Consider the following 17813-nt stretch of genomic DNA (forward strand, 5'->3'; position numbering starts at 1 on the left):
TGGCTTCCGCTGCGGGGCGGTGCGGCCTGCCCGAGGGACGGGGGCAGAAACAGGGGCAGGCCCTGGGGCAGCCCAGCGTTTCTCGCCGGCAAACCGGGTGGCCCCGGCTCGCTACCTCAGCGCCGGGAGTCTGCCGGCCGGGGCTGCGCGCTCGCCCCGCCCTGCGGCAGCAGCCAGGGCGGCCCGAAGGCGAAGGGTCGCGGCGGCAGCGCCCGCCCCAGGAGGCGAGGCGCGGCCGTGTTGCTGCACCGACCCAGCTGAGGAGGCGGAGGCCGGTTAACGGAAGACGCAGAGCCGCTGTTCGGAGCTCAGGGCTGGCCTCCAATGCAACAAGCGGCATGCGGCGCGGAGCTGAGCGCTTTCAGTAAAAAAAGAAAAAAAAAAAAAAATCTCTGTAGTGCAGCCTGAAACGTTCGCAAAGTTCACCGAAGAGCTGCTCGAAAGTAGCTCTGAAAAACAAGTAACTCCTTTTTCCTTCTAATGCTTTGCAGTTACACGGGAAAACCTAAACTTGTCCTTTCCCAGTTAAGGGTAAATTCCAACTCCGCAGCTTCTGTCCCCAGTCCTCAAATCCAAAAGCTGCCAAAGCCAAACTTTGGTCTTTTTGACCTAAATTTGTGAGCAAGCTGCAGACAGGTCTTGTGGGACACCAGACTTCACAGAGCCTGTTAAACACTAAAATTTGCCTGTAACTCAAACCCAGTAAGTAGACAGTAAGCAACAAGACAAAAAGTTTAAAATGTTGTCAGTGGTGACTGTGCCAGGGATTCAGTTTCTTGCAGGAGAGAGAACATATTCCCTCAAGTATGATAGTTCCTTACTGCTGCCAGAGCTTTCACATCAGCCATGTTACAGACTTCATAAAAAAAAAAGAGGCTGCTAGTCCAAGCCACTCTATCATAAGATACTAAAATTTTATTGTGCTTTCAACATCTGGGAGGTGGAATAAGACAATGAATGATTCCTTTTCATATGATAATTCCCAAAGAAGATGTATGACATGCAGCTTTTGCTGAAAATTTAAATTCCTATCCAAAATTTTGCATTTAAAAATTGAATTACAAGTCAAAACAGCTAGTGCAGTCTTGCTAAAATCTACTCCTTATTGGCAAACAGCTCAATACATCTATAGCAATCTAAGGAGTAAGTCACTAAAACAAAAAATACCACAGTACCTTTTTACTAAGTCAACACAAAATGTTGCGGAGTAACTGTGAAACATTGAGCCAAACAAAATTACAAAATGAATTTATTCCAAAAGTGTAAGGGAACATTTACAATTCAACAAGATGGCAAACAGCTGTCTCCACAAGAACTCCCTGCATTAAAATTAAATATGAAACTGGGGGTGGGGGTGGTGGTGGAAATCTTAACTACTTCTGAGGTCACAAGAACTTTGCACATCACCTCTGAAAATCAGGACTCTTGTAAAGAAAACTCACTCAAAATTCAGTGAGAAAATAAGCTGCTAGTACCTAGTTATTAGTCTAAATAGAAACTCTGTTTAGGCTTTGAGATCACATTTTTAAATCCCCTCAAAACACAAATTATAGCCAGAAGTGCAAAATGTCTATTTTTTTTTTCCCCCAGTGGAAGCTTATTACCCATCTAGTGCCTACTTTCAGAGTGACATTTTCATCTCACAAATTTGTCCTTGGAAGCTCTTTGCCATGTTTGTTGGTTTTAGTGACAAATCTGAGTTTAGCAGCTGGCATGTAATCAGAAATGCAAAGTCAGCTCACATGTCCTGGAATGCCCAAAGTTTGCTGCCTACTGCTCCAGAGTTAAGCAAAACCAGACTTCTAATTTAGCATCGACAAAGTCTCTAAATTTGACATAGATTCAGTATTCCAGCCTTCTGATTGTAGTGATAAATATCAAAGAGTGTTAATGGAGACACCCGAGTCAGATTCACAAGCAAATACAAATGGAACTAGGTGGGGAAACAACACTGTCAGGCATTTTGTCTGTGGATATCAAATGGCTGGACAAAAAAAAGGGAGGATAAGAAATAGTCTTCATTCTTCTAAAGGCTAAGCTATCTTACATCAACATGCTCTTGAACACGCATTAAATTCTTTTCCTCTTTCCCAACTTCTTTCTACTAGCTGCTATTTCCTTTACAATGTTGAATGACCTGAGAAGTAAACATTTTGAGTGGTGAGAATAAAAAAAACAAAAAAAAAATTATGCTCCCACACTGTCTTTTCTGGGTGTACACCAGTAAATAAGAATCCCAAGTTGCTACGGAAAAAAATAGCATGGAATTATTAATTTTCCACCTGGATTGAAGTATGTAGCTGGAATTTCTCAATGGTACCCAAAATACAATCTTATTTATATATTTTTAAATGCAACTGTACTGGTAAAAAAACCCAAAACCGACCACCCACCCTCAAGCCCCCGAAAAACCACAAACCAAAAAATAACCAACCTTCAAGTGCTAACTAATCCAGAAATCTGCAAAACATAGAAAAGAGCCAGGCGCTACTATGGTCCAGCTCGAGCCTATGAAGCTTAATCACTGAATCAGTCTTTACCCATTCCTGGAATAATTCTAGTCATTTATTGGTTTGTTTTTCCTGTTCATTTACTGAAATTTCATGGCATAACTATATGCACATATTCATATTAAACACTAAAAATTCATTTGCAAAACAGCACTTTTGCATTACAATGCACGGAGAAGAGTAAGATGTGCAAACCAAAAAACATCACATTCTCCACATCTCTAAGTAAAAAGACTGCTTCATGCTACAAGCAAAATAAATTTCCATGTTGCAAACTTAAAAAAAATGGCATGTGTCTCATTCAATTCCACTAAAAAAGTAAATCAAAGCTAATTTAACAATGGTACTCTTCTCCACATATTGCAAAATACGGTTACAGATGAGGAAAGGATTACTTCAGCTGCTAAGCTTATCTGACATGTATCTGTCATCATGCCTTTCCTGTCCAATACTTAATACATAAACTCAACTATATAGTTTCAGTTATGCAGTAGCTGATTTTTAGGTTAATATACAAACTGTCAAGATGTAGCTTTTGATAAAACATTTATGCTCTTTTCCAATCTTGAATAAATCCTGAAGACACTTCAAAAATAAAAACCCAAACCTGCTGACTGTAAGCATCCAAAAATACAGCCGTAGTTTCACTATGGACAAGTTGTAGTCCGTTAGAAAAGTAGATCATACATACAAAGGTATAAAGAACATTTAAGTCAGTCTTAGTGGAAGGCAGTCCTTGAAGGAAACAATACTCCAAACTTGCTGAGTAGCACTTTCACTTTAGCCCTTCAGGGCCATGGAAATGATGGCCTACTCAGTAGATTCTTCCTCGGCTACGATTGCCACGTCCTCCCCAGCCTCTTCCTCGTCCACCTCGGAAACCACCTCTTTGCTCTGAAATAAAAGTCAAAACTTTTCATAAGGGCTTTATGCTGTACACAGATTAAACAGCAGTAACTGTAGAGATTGAAGGCTAACTTAAGTCTCTGAGGTTAATCCTGCTTACATACCTTGAGAACTCCAAGTTATGCTTTGATGGACAACAGATCCCACTAATTGTAAAAGAAGGTCAGGAGAACTAGCCTCTCTAGACTTAATGTAGTCTTCCTGCATACTAAGAATATGATACATAACTGTTCCATTATTTTAGAACTATATTTGGGCCAAACCATTACCACGGAATTGAAAACTGGTTTGTAAAGAACCTTATTAGGCTACCCAGCTCATCCTTCTGTCCAGTAACACTGTGTCAATATTGAGGTGTTTGTCTGACTGCTCCTAGTGATTTTACAAATTGATGGAAAACCACAACTTTGTCAGTCTGTCTGTCCTTTTCTATCCTTAGCGTTATCACCTGCAACTTAAGGGTTTTTTTTTGCTGGGTTGGTATCTTAACTATACCAAATTAAAAATCTTAGACGGATCTTAGATGGGTTGCTGCCATTGTTAGGCCTATACATCCAGTCTGCAACTGCTCTCATATTCTGCCCAGAAATGCAACTTGCAGAGAGACAGAATCACTTTGACTGGAATATGGAGACATTAACTGTGTATGCACAGTGAACCTGGCAATTCCCAGTTGTTCTGGATCAGATCTGCAACATCAGCAGTGGCTGTAATAGCAATTCAGCACAGGTCCAGTTGTGTGACAGGTGGTGGCCCAGCTCTGCCACTTGCAAAAACTGGTCTGTCCAATGGGAAATTTGGGGTGCGAGTCTGTATGTCATAATAGAGAACACAATAATTAAAGTGTGTGTATGTATTAAAACACTACTAAAACTACCTTGCAAATGACATATAGTTATAGGCTGGTAACGCTCAAACACTGTAACAGATCAACAGCTAGGAAGAGACCATTACAAACAAAAGTTGGTGACAGTACAATTTGATCTTCAGAGAATGTGATAGTAAATTTGCTTGATTTGTTTGTTCCCCCCACCCTAAGGCACAACTGTCACTAGACAAAGTTCTTCCAAGCTGCCTAACTTACCGTAAGAAAAACTACCCAGGTTACTGCTGTATTTTCCACTGGGAGGATTATATATTTGCCTGGCATCCCTTTTTGGTCCTGCCGAAGCTTTCTTTGGGGGTGAACTTGAGGTTGTGTCTTCACTTGCTCTTTTTTGACTGACAGAAGAAAACAAAACCAGATTATTACACCCCTGTAGTGACAAGTACAGGAACAGCAGTTCAGCCTCAAAGATCAATCGCTGGAAGCCAGCAGCAACTGATGAAGATGCCTTGAAAAACACTTCAGAAGAGGAAATAAGCTAGTCTCCAGTTGCTTTGGTCTACTGTATCCCTAAAACAAGACTAACATTATCACTCCACAGCCTTAATTTCTTCCAGGATGGGCATTATTTTTTATTATGAAGCTTTTAGCTCACGTGCTGTGTATATAATACATACACAGTTTGAGATCTTTATTTTGTAAACAGCAAAAACTAACACTGTTTTCTTTTTAATGAAAAACTCTTACCTTGCATCTGCCTTCTGTACAGGTTTCCAGGACAGTGTAACTGTACTTTTATAAGAAGGAGGAATGTGGAAGAGATCCTATGGAGACAAAATTAGACAGTTTACGCGACAGTCAAATTCATGTCGATGGCACTTCAGAATTTTAGCTACCTACTCAGACTCCAGAATAAGTTACTTTCCAACAATTTAAAATAATTTTTGAAGTCACATGGCAGAGGGAGAAGGTGTCAGTAGCTAACTGTCTTATCTGGCTGCCTTAGCTCATACACTTTACAAGGAAATTCGAATAAGGAATTCGAATAACTTTTTACAATGATGGTGGTAAAACACTGGAAAAGGTTGCCCAGAGAGGTAATAGAAGCCCCATCCCTAGAGACATTCAAGTCCAGGCTGGATGAGACTCTGAACAACCTGATCTAGTTGAAGGTGTCCCTGCTCATTGCAGGGGGGTTGGATTAGGTGACCTTTGAAGGTCTCCTCCAACCCAAACTGTTCTACAATTCTATTCTATGATTCTAAATGAGATTTGTATTAACAAAACAGTGTCCTATACTGACATGACGTGCTTTCTTTCTTTCTTTCTCTCCCTATGTACATCAAACATCTTATAATGGACTACAATGGCTCCTGCAGGGAGACATCCGACATCCCTGCTACGGTGGTAAGACAGGCTTCTCAATACTGTGGCCAAAGTTTTTGGTTTATAATGGTGATTGAAGGGGAGAGACTGGAAGCAAGAGAAGAGAGGAAAAGGTGGTTAGAAGGAATCAGAATGGTTTCAAGGGCTCTGGATGGCAGTGTTTTTCTGCAGCCCATCTCTCCTAGACTCTTTGGATAAAAAGATTATGTACAGCAGCTTGCTTTGCCTCCTCCCTCCTTTCCATCTCCTTCCACCTCTTCAAACAACTCCTTACTCTTCCCTGCTACTGCAAGAAAGGGAGATGATAGGGACAGAGGCTTGGACAGAATCCAGAGACCCCTAAAGCAAGGTCTTCTGCTCCTGCAGGCAACTAGGGCCTGCCAAAAAGGGCCTTTACCCCAACAGCAGCAGCAGCAAAGGCTAAGCAGCTTGCACAAGGGGCAGATCCATGTCTCTTCAGAAACGGTAACGGGGACAGCAACCCGAGCTGGCTAACACCAACGTAATAACAATATAACTTAGTTCAGATCTACTTCTTTTTTCTGCATAGGTTACTCTACTGTATGAATTTACTCCTTCATAATGTCAGGACTTACCTTGATTAAAACATTAATGTTATTGGTTATTTTCAAGGCAACCACTTTAATCTTGTTCTGTAAAAAAAGAAACACCACTGAACACCTATTCTACTAGCTTTAAATTATGCCAACTGCATTTGATGAAGTCATGAACATTAAAATCACTGCTCTTCCTAGTGAATTGCTATAGCCATAGTAATAGTGAAAGGTGTGTACACTTCGGAGTTTTTGTTATAACTATTTTTAGGCTTTTTGCAGTTTTACACTAACTAGCTGCTTTTAATGTTCCAGTGTACTTCCCACTGAAATTTTCCCCCCAATATGTGAAAATTTCCCCTTCAAAACAAAAACGCAGAGCACAGTTAAGCCAAATACACATGGATGCAGGGAGTAGCTAACAGCAGAACTAAAAGATCATCTTAGCTTGCAAAATGAAGCATCGAGTAAGATGCAGTTACAACAGATGTTAGCAGTATTATTCTCTTAATCTATCTGCACACTTACAACCGACTGCAGCCTACCAGTATGTGCCAATGGTTATTTCGGTAGGCTCAATTAGAAAAAAAATCAGAATTCCTGAACAATACTCACCTCCTCTGTTTTCAAGGCATCTCCTGTTTTTCCTTGAAGTGCTAGACGAAGCTGTCGAATATACACCTGCAACCCTCGAGCAAAATACTGTAACCTAAAAAATTTAAAAGCAATCTGTTAATAAATTTTACATAGTCCCATAAAATAAAAGCATAAGCAAAGGCAAGCGGTAATCTCAATTTTTTCCCCTCTAGGAAAAATACTCGAAGTAAGTCTTCTGTCAATCTGATTTGTGCTTCTTTAGCATCCAGAGAATAATAATTCGCATTTTCTAACAGAACTCGAACACCTGCCTCTAAATGATTACCTGATTTTAAAGTCTTTCAATTTCTCTGCATTCAGCTTGGCTGTCAGGAAGTCTGGAAGTTTACGGCCCAGCTGATGGAAGCTATACAATAAACACTCCACATAACTGAACTGCAACTTAGGCTCTTCGTTGCCAGCATTTTCTCCATTCTCTGCTTCCTCTGGAGGAAGGGGCATATATTCCTAATGAACAGAAAGGTAAAACCAATGCGTGAGACACATTTACAGAGAATGACCATTCTTTTGCAGTGTTTGAACTGGAAGGTTTATTTATGCTGACAATTTAAGAAATATCCCCCCATTCCCATATGAACGTGATGAACTGCTGTATGAAGTCCTGGTACAGATGGTTTGCCTAGACTTACGTGACGTATCACCTCTGAGGAAATAATACAGTAGCACTGCTACCACCGCAAGCACCAATGCTTCTGAAACAGTGCTGAATTTGCCTAAAATTATCAGTGCAGAAATAGCCTTTCATGAGATCAACATAAGCCTCCCATGACTATAAAATTTAAAAAGAACAAAAGCACATGAGTTTACTGGATTAAAAACATTGTGCAGGTTAACAGCTTTCTATATCTACGAAGCCTTTGAACTGCAAAATGATGTTTGACCTTATATAATGGACAAAGCTATCTTTGAAATAGCCACTTCACAAAAAGGATAAATAGATAAAAATTAAAAAAAAAATCATCAAAACAAATTAAGAATTTTACATGAGTAAAAACTGAATTAGTCTTACCAGTAATTTATCAAACAGCTTCTTCAAATTTGATTCAAGTTTTTCCATATCGCCACAAAATGAACTCATTTCAGCAAGAAGTTTCAAAACCTACAAGGATATCCAGGTTTTTGTGTGTTAACTGAAAAGTACAAAGGCTTAACTTTTAACCTAGAAGCAATTATATCACTATGGCTGGCACACTAGAGGTCAGCTATTAGAATAAAACCCCTCCCAAACATCAGCAAAGAATATATGGAGGATGTCTGCAGCACAGCTCACCTTCAAAGTGAGATTCACAGAGATCTAACTGAAGCTGCAGCGCTGATTAACATAAGCACAATTATAGACATTAAGCCACTCCCTTACGAGGCTAAATTAGCACAAGCCATGCAGCAATCATTTCACTAAATGCTATGTGCTTAAAAAAAATTGACAGTAATATAAAAATGATTAAACTGATCTACTTATTCTTGCCTTGCCTTGAAAACTCAGGACAAATGACACATACTCTAAAAAGCAATGCTCAGTCATGCGTCAACACAGCAAACTCAGTCATGCGTCAACACAGCAAACTTTTTTTTTCCTAGTGTAGTTAGTTTTTCTACAAGCCAAAACAAGAAAACCACTTAGGAAAGTTCGTTATTTTAAAAAGAGCTGTCTTCATCTAAGATGCTGACTTTTTACAATTTGAAAAACGTTTTAGCTTGGGCTTACCTCTAACTGGATATCAAGACCCTCCACTGGGGTAGTCAAAGAACTGAGGTTTGGCAGCACATGCTCACAGAAGTAGGTAACAAATTTTGTCGAATGAACATTTTTCTGCAAAAAGCACCACAAATAATTCAGGCTACTCTTTTGAGTTTGAAGGAGATAAATGTTTTCCCCTCATCACTCTGACACCCTTATAAATGTGTACCATACAGCTATACCTTAAAGCTTTATTAAACCTCCCTCTAACTCGTAAATACAGACACTCTTTCAGGTAACTTAAACTCAGAGGTTGTCTGCAACAGAGGCTGAAAAGCAAGCACTGCTATTGCCTGGCACTAGACTTGAAATAATCAAACTCATACACGTATGAACCTAATGTGAGAATTTTGTCATAATTCACTGTGACATCTTCAATTTGAAACAATATGTTGAAAAGCACAGAATAACACAAATGCTCTTTGTATTCAGAGGCTTTCAGGATGTTTTCCAACATTCTAATACATTAGAAGCTCAAGGTGAGGAAGTACTCATATGCTGTCATTCTAACTTAACCACTGAGAACACCAAAGAGAAGCTACAGCCACTAACTTGTCACAATATTCCTCATGCAAAGCAAATAAATACATACTGAGAAGAGTGGCACTGCCTGTCGAGTACACTGTAGAAGTCTGTCCACACAGTCTGGATCAGATGGATTGAACGTTTGTTCCAGGTCGGCTTGTTCGGCTACCAGTTCCACTAGTTGTTGCCTCCCACTTACAGTCTGTAAGCTTTTTAATCCTGACAATATTTTCATGAACAGAACAAATTCCTCGCCTGTCACATCTTCCAGCACCTTAATAGAACACCAGAAAACATATTTCTATGGCGGTAATTTGCAAACCTCCAAGTCAAACCTACCTGATTTGAAAAGGTAAAATATGCAAATATTTGGCATGTAAATTTAGCCACTAGTCATTTAAAAACACCAGTTTAAAGGAACACATGAAAACATGCATTGTGTGCACCTCCAATTTAAAGTAGCTGCCATCAATCTGCGCATAGGAAACTTTATTTTTATTGAATAACCTTAAGAACAAATTTCTTATCTAACAAAATGGTATGCTTCAGGCAGAATAAATATTAAATCAATATCTACTCATTGAGAAGCAGAATAAATATTAAATGGAAAGCAACTCATAATTGATTAATACTTTTTATACCCTTCTCAGCTTGGGGAATGCACAGGAATCCCATAAAATTCAACAAAGACAAATGGAAAGTCCTGCTCCTGGGATGAACTAACTTAACCTCCCTGCATCAACACACATCGGGGACTGACCAGCTGGGGAACTGCTCTGCCGCAAAGACTCTGAGGGTTCTGCGGAACAGGAGGCTAAACGTAAGTGTCCCCAGCATTCCTAGCACCAAAAAACCTGATCTGAATTCAGCTGACCATGATTCACTAAGGTGATCGATCTCCCAAAGTCCTTTTCCAATGTGAATGATTCTATGATTCTAGTAAAATTCACTCTTACAAGATAAGAACAGCCTAGCATTATTTTAACATTCCCACAAAAAAAGTGCTGCAAAGTTTGGATTATAGCAGAGCAGTGTAACTAGAAGATCACATTTGTACAATGTTTAACTACACGTGTGGTTTAAACAGACCTCCAAAGCAATGCCAGTGATAAGGGATGGTTTAATAATAAGTTTGTACTGAAATAAGACGCTCACCTTCTTTGATTCAGTCAATATGAACTCTTCTACGTCCTTTGTCATCACCTCCTCAGGCAGGGTTTTCAGTTTTGTAGAGAGGAACTTGATGGCTCTCTCTCTCACAATATCCTCTCCCTGAAGAATTTGACTGAATAAGCCTCCCAAAGTCCCTGAAAGGACAATAAATCACGTAATGCAGATTATTTTAGAAGTTAAGAGCTGAACCGTCTATGCAGAAGAAAGACGTTTCCTCCTGTAGGAATCCGTGACACATTCTAAAATAACTGCTATGCTAACTTTTAAGAAAACACACTTTTTTCACATAGCTTGACATAAGAATCCACTTTCTTTTATTGGTCTGTATAATTCAGACACACAATTATCGAAAAGTTCAGTATTGTTTGTAAAACCAAAAAGAGTGTGCCTCTAACTTTTGCATTGTAACAGGAAGATACAAAATTGAGTCCTGTTCTCATCTTACTAGAGACTGGAAAATATTAATAAAAGACATTTATAGAAAAATGTGTCCTTTACCTTTAGCATCCATCTTAAATATACTGAGCAAAGCATTGTTCACCAAATTGAATTCTGCAGAATCATCTGAAGAGAGAAAAAAACCTGATATGCATATCCTTGAAATGCAAACATAAAAGCAGAAAAACAAAGAAAGATTTCTCACACCACACTAGAAGTATACCATCCTCAGCATTTAATTATAAACAACATAATTTATATTTTTGATGACTACTAGACTGAGGAAGTAGAAAGCCATGATAATGAAAGCTGGAAACAAAAAAGCTATTTGCCACTTCAGCCTCCCTGCCAAAATATAACATTATAAACTCGATAAGACTGAAAACTTCAAGGGAATTTATCAATCAATATATTTAGTAATTTTAAGGAACAGTTGAATAAACAAGCTGACATTTACTAAATTAAGATAAAATAAAGTTATTTCTTCTTAAGCTCTTAAGTAATCTATGGTATTTCTAGGAAAGAGAAACAATTTTCCTCTTGAATGAAATGGAGAAATGTGTAAGTCTCAAAAAAAAAGCATCTTCTGAGAAGTCTAGAGACTTAATCATGCACTTTTAATACAAATTTGAACATCTAATATTTAGCACTATATAACTTACTGAAATTAAAAAATACATACTGTATATTAAATTATGAATCAAATATTTTGTACCAAAAATGCACTGTATGGAAGAAAATGCCTTCAGGATTTTTAGAGTTCCTAAGTACTTGTATTAGAAATCCAATAACTCCTTTTCAGAAGGCAATTTGCTGCAGTACATAACTGGAGGGTGGGGTTTTTTTTGTTCCACCTCCCCCGCCCTTTTTTCTACGGATGTTTTCAGAGAACTTGAAATAAATGTTATATTCAAAAGACAGATTTTCAGTTTAGATTAGGGCAATTAGCAACCTTTCCTGAGAAGTAGCAACATAACTGTACAGCAAATATAAAGGGGATGGGGGGGAAGAGCAGAAACAGGACACGAATGGCATTGGGACAGATTGCTTTGTAACTAATTATGGATCAGCAGAAAACATTTTACAGAACAAAACTATACTACATTTTTAAGTGTGCCACAGGAAAACAGCCAGGAAATTACCAATGTCTCCTACCTGACTGCAGAAGCTGAGTTAGGATGTCTGCTACCCGAGGAAGATTATCTCCAGTGGCAAACTGAGGCAATTCCTTGATTGCTTGTCGCCGGATCTGCCAAAATTGTCGGTATTTCGGAAACAAAAAAATTTCAAGAATTAAAGAAATTAAAAAAAAAAAAATCAGGCAATTAAACTATGAAAGTTTGGTAGAAATATCAGCCAAATTTGAGAAAGTGACCACATATCCTTTTAACGTGAGTATTGTATTCAGAAAGCGATGTTCAAGTTTCAAACTTTAATGGCAGTCCAAACTTCATATTTACTATGAAACTATTATGAATTACCTATGAAGAAAATAATATATTTTTCTTAGATCTAAGCAGCACTGAAGAAAACCCAAATTCAAACAGCACCTCTGTTCACAAAACCATTAATTTGATCAACAAAATAAAGGGCTGGAATATGTGTTATTATGGAGTCCTGTTTCCTAACAGGAAGGATAATTTTACAGTTGGACATATTGCAGAGATAAACTCTAGGTTTTGTTCCCAGCACTCACAAAAGTCCTTGAACGATCTGTCGAAATCCTTTAAGATCTGATAATCAAAGATGCTTCAAAGGCACAGCTTCTATCAATACCACAGAAGCAGCACGAAGCATTTCAAGACTTCTGCAAGAATACTACATTCTGAATCACATTCTCATGGTTCTCAGGTGCAAACAAAATTTTCTTGCCTCCCAGAAGGCTTCATTAGAATCAAATACCACATTGTACTTTTTGAAAGGAAAAGAAAATGTAATAGATATTAAAATAAACCATATGTATGTTTCTTTACACAGAGGTATTCCTTTCATCAATGATGGGAGTAAAGAAGACAAATGTGAACTGATATATCTTCCCATACTGTCACACAACAGATTCTTCTATTGCAGGAATACATCTAAGTATTCTTAAGTTTTCCAAAGACCAACCCTCCCCTCCCAAAAGACACAGCCCATTAAAAAAGAAAAAAAAAATTTTTTTTAAAGTTAACATATCAACTTCGTACAACATTCTTATTCTCATTCTTACAGAAACGTCTTCATCCTCACAGAGGTCCAACTGGGCATTGATAGCCGAGTCAGCTAGCTCAGGAAAATGCTTGAAGAACTTAGGAATAAACTGGGCTGCAAGTCTCTTCTCCTTCGCACCTCCTTTCACACCATCCAAGATTGCCTGGTATGCATCCTTATGCTGAAAGAGGAAAACCAGAATACATAAATAGAAAAATCTTGGGGTATTCTCAAGACAAGAAAGGATTTTTTTCTGTCCCACTCACTTCAGCTACTTAACTATATACAAGCTTCATACAAAAAAATAAATTTAGCTTGTAGACCAATATAACCACCCCAGTTCAGTAAAATTTGCCCCTATTGACTGGTTTTTACTGTTACTCTGGTTCCTCTGTCTGTTCAAGCGCTTACAGTTCAAACTGCCAGCCTGAAGGCTAAGAGCTCTTGCATACCACTTGAGATTAGATTAGTGCAGACTCAAGGAATTATATGATCTCCTTTACCGAACTTGGGCAGTTTTTCAAGATGTTTCTGCCATCTGTCTGCTTGTTTATTGTCTCTCAAGTAGAGGTTACCTGTCCCAACAACTGTGCCACTGGAATGGATCATAAATTATTTTTAATGTATATTGTGGTAAAGCACCTTTGGCATCTATTCAAGCAGTTAATCTGAGATAAAACATAGTTCTTCAAAGATCTGTTAACAGAAACTAGATCTAAAAAAAGACATCTCCAGGTGAAATATAGAAATAAACAGTTCAGGAACAGAGTTGCTGAATATTCTCTAGCTGCTCCAACTAGAATCACACAGGTGTTTCTGACTGTGTGCCTGCAGGAGTGAAACTTTAGAATAAATGGAAGTCTTTGTTGTGGTTACCTACATGTTTGCAAAGTAAAAGTCAGCATTGTTAGGATGCTAGCAGAAATCAGAACCGTACATAATTAATTTTTCTCATGGTTGTGAAAAGAATGCTTTAGAAAACTTATCCTACTTTGAACAGCAACACCAACAGCACAGGACACTTCGCTTTATTTACATTAAATTTCCCAGAGTCACATGTTATCATCACCCCAACTCCACACAGAAGTTCACCTATAGCAAACAGAGATACTAATTCACAAAGCAGTACACTGCATTAATTTCCTCTAATGTAAGCTGTATTTTAACATTCACTACCAATGCTCCTTAAACACTCCCTACACCTTGTTGATAACTCCATGCTGCCAGATTCTGAACTGGATGGGGACACTGGTCTGGAAGAAGAATAACCAAGGAAAAAAAATGGTTGTTCTTCAGCCAATCCACATCCCCATCTGGTTTGGTCTGCAGCTGTGCCAACACAGCACACTCAACAGCAAAGGCAGGAGGGAGCCAGCAAAAACTAATAATGAAACAAACACTATCATAGTCACAGGTTTTCAGACTGCACATTAAGAACAACTTTTTTGGTGGAACAAATTACTTAAACTTAATACATATTAAAAAGCATTCATACAGCAATGAAAGAGAGTAGTTCGTGTTCCATGAATGTGTATTACTGCATACTAACTACTCCTATCATTTAGGCAAAATACAGTTCAGGCAGGAGTTTGTTTTACCCTGTACCTGGCATGACCGAAACCTCAAGAAAAAACCAGGCAACTGCAGAAGCAGTGTGAGCCTCCAGTTTTGCACATTTCCTCCCAGTCTGTAACACAGGAATGTCCTAAGCCAGAGGCACTGTCCAAACAGTTATTTTTAATAACTGTTTAGTGGCCAATCATTCATTGATTTATCTAGATCAGTTCTTGAACCAGTTCATACTCTATAATGTCCTATGACAAGTTTTGCAATGTGTTATCAAGAAAATTTTGTCTTCCTCTTTAAGCCTACTTCTTAATAGCTTTTTTCAAGTTCTCACCTTCAATCCACTCACAAGGTAGACTCATCACATCTGAGCCTCCTTCTCAACTGAAACACTCTTTTACAAGTTCAATACTTCCAGTCTTTTAAATTACCCCTCTTCCTGTCATACTTCTGGTTGTTCCCTTACGCGTCTCCTCATGTTCAAAGTTTCTTTTTTTGAGACAGGGTGACTTTTTGTGAGAGGTCACATTCATAAGGTTGGTAAGAGATAATAAAGTAATAAGTGGGATAAAACTGATGAATAAGGAACAATTACTGATAGCTTCTCAGAACGCAAAAATTGGAGACATCAAATAAGATTATTAAATGCCAAGTTCAGAAGAGATCACTCCTTCACAAAGGTTAATGAAGTAATGGAACATTTTGTCACAAAACGTTTGTATGCCAGAAATAAAATCAGTTAAAAAAAGTATCACGAAAGTACACTGAAGAACAATCTAGTGAGATAAACTAATTACGAAGACACTATCTCTGGCTCTGGAAGTCCACAAGCTGTAGAGAGGCAAAGCTGGAAAAGTGGATCAGGAATCATCATTCTGTAGTTACCCTTGGAGGTTCTTAGACATCTGCTATTGATTCCTGTCCCAGGCTGTATTTCTGAACTATGCTGGAGTCTTCTGTTCTACCAAAGATGATCATTCCTGTTTTACAAAAGCTACCAACAATAGTAAAAAATTATGATGGACCCCTTATTTGCACAACGACACAGTAACAGAGTCTGGTTTATTCTGTATCTCTCCATATAGTTCCCAAGATTTTAGTTGCATTTTTTGCTTGGCTCCAAGATGATGTTTTTGTTGAACTGTCAGCAGGGATGCTTTGTTTCACTAGAGTATAATTACATGAGCAAAGTGAATGGACTTGAAATAAAAAGAAAAATTTAAAAACACCACCCACCATATTATTTGTTCTCTTAAAGAACTTTCCAAATGACCTTGTATAGTAGTACCTAGTTTAAAATCCACTGCTAGGTATATGCAAAGCTACTTTCCTACTCATGTGTGTTATGACCAAAAAAAAAAAAATCTGTTGCTTTTTCAGGTAGCCATTCAGTAAAATGAGAGCCTAATGCAACTCAAAAACTAGTTTTAATTAACCATAATATTTTATACTGGTAATATACTACATCATCCTCTTTTTTGAATAATCAGTAATGGTATAAACAAATGGCAGATCTTGCCAGGATTCTACGGGTAAAAATCTCCTTTAGCCATGAGAATCGAATTTCCATTTTTGCCCTAAGTAAAAAAAAGAAAAAAAAAAGGGCTACAGGCAGTTATCGAACCATAATAGACTTCACCTTCCTCCAACAAGCCTTTTAGCAAGAAAGCCTGCCATAAGCTCTCCACAACTGCAGCACGGTGGATCGGATCTGGATGACTAGTGTAATCTTTAAGGCCTGAATTCGCCAGGTGAAACTCCCGGCGTCCAATGCAAAAAACAGTCTGACTCTAGCTAATAACTAGTTAATACCTACGACGCCACATTTTAAAGGAGAGCCGCCGACAGGACGGGAAGAGGAGGATGCTGCAAAAGCGGCCAGAGCTACTTCCGTCCTTGCAGAACCGCGGCCGCGAACTCATCTCTACCCGCCTCTCTCCTCCCCCTGCCCGGGTCGTGAAGAAACCTACACCGAGAACAGCCCCGGGGGCTAGCTGCTTGTCCGTCAGAGCGAGCAGCCCCTCCGGCGGCACCCCCTCCCGCTCGCCCCGTCTCAGCCGGCCCAGGCCGGAACTCCCCGCGGCGGCGACGCCACTGCGCTACTCAAGCCCGAGGCCTCGCGAGGCCTTGCAGGCCGCAGCCACGCCGCACCTGGCCCGCCGTCTCGGTGGCGTCCGCCAGGATCCCGTAGTTCCGGTAGAGCTCCTCCACGGTGGGCATGGTGCGGCGGGGAAGGGGCAGAAACCGCCGCTGGAACCGAGGCCGCCACTGACGCCGCCGCCGCTCAGGCCGCCGCCGCCGCTCAGGCCGCCGCCGTCAGCACCAACGAGGCGGAAGTGCCAGAGGAGCTGTTTGCTGGCCCCTGCGCAGCGCCCCCAGGCGGCTGGCGGTGGAGCTGGGGGAACGGGTTGAAGGGGCGGGGCCGGGAGGAGCTCCCCCATTGTGCTGTAAGCGTTGTACACCAGCGGCGCTGAAGTGATATTAAACGGGTATTCGGTGTAAACGGGAGTGCCCCGGCTTCTGCGTGGCGCCTCGTGTCTGGGTTTTCGTCATCGGAGCACAAAGCACAAGGCACTCTCACAAGTGCTGCTGTTACAAGGGTTTCACCATGAGCCCGGATTTGTGCACCTGGCACTCGGCGGCGGCGCCTCCTGCTGCCGGGGCAGCGGGACGCGATTGCTCAGGGATGCGCCATGCTCTTCATCTTTTGCAGCCTTTTTTTTTTTTTTTTTTTTCTTTCTCCTGGGCTTTCCTTCGCACTCCTCGTTTTCCTGATTGCTCTCTTACCCCAGCTGCTCGTCTCTGTATGCCATTTTGTCTCTCATGTACAAATACTGTGAAAAATGCACCAGAAATGCCTGTCGTACACTGAGCTCCTGGTGCAAGAAAGTGACTGGTTTCATGTGATTTGATGACTCTCATCTTTTCCTGCAGAGGAAAATACCCTTTAATTCCAGCATATAGAAACTGAAATATCTGCAACTAATGCAGTAGGCTCAAATGACCTAAATTATGGCAAAAGCTAAAAGGCTGCAGCAGTGTCTTCCCCTAATCTCAAGATGCTTTAGCATCCTGCTGATTTCACAGGCACTTAAAGTGAAAGAGGATTCCCCTCACGTCAGCCTGAGGACAAGCTAAGCAAAACACTTGACCTTTTCTCCATATCCTTTCCAGCAGGACGAAGGGTGATTTCGGAGGCATTCGAAGCCTTGGTCTCTCCAGAGTCGGCACAGACAGAACGCACACAGCAGGGACGTACAGGGGCATCAGTCATTTACCTTCCTTTCATTGTTCCTCTGCTGTCAGTGTTTCAGCAAGTGGCCACAGTGACCACATCAGTCACC

General features: G+C 40.0%; 1 protein-coding gene across 1 annotated transcript; it reads right to left on the reverse strand.

Annotated features, from left to right (window-relative positions):
* Window positions 1-1231: 1231 nt before the first annotated feature.
* API5 (apoptosis inhibitor 5) lies at window positions 1232-16788 on the reverse strand. The gene is made up of 14 exons (XM_065636951.1): window positions 16621-16788; window positions 12923-13084; window positions 11869-11962; window positions 10774-10839; window positions 10258-10409; window positions 9170-9376; window positions 8545-8649; window positions 7849-7938; window positions 7105-7286; window positions 6798-6891; window positions 6225-6281; window positions 4990-5066; window positions 4501-4637; window positions 1232-3404 (listed from the first exon to the last, which is right to left on the reverse strand). The coding sequence occupies exons 1-14, from the start codon at window positions 16687-16689 to the stop codon at window positions 3325-3327; spliced, it is 1572 nt and encodes a 523-aa protein (XP_065493023.1). The 5' UTR covers window positions 16690-16788; the 3' UTR covers window positions 1232-3324.
* Between the last annotated feature and the right edge of the window lie 1025 nt (window positions 16789-17813).

This window comes from Caloenas nicobarica, chromosome 5 (genome assembly GCF_036013445.1).
Source record: "Caloenas nicobarica isolate bCalNic1 chromosome 5, bCalNic1.hap1, whole genome shotgun sequence".
Classification (NCBI taxonomy): Eukaryota; Metazoa; Chordata; class Aves; order Columbiformes; family Columbidae; genus Caloenas; species Caloenas nicobarica.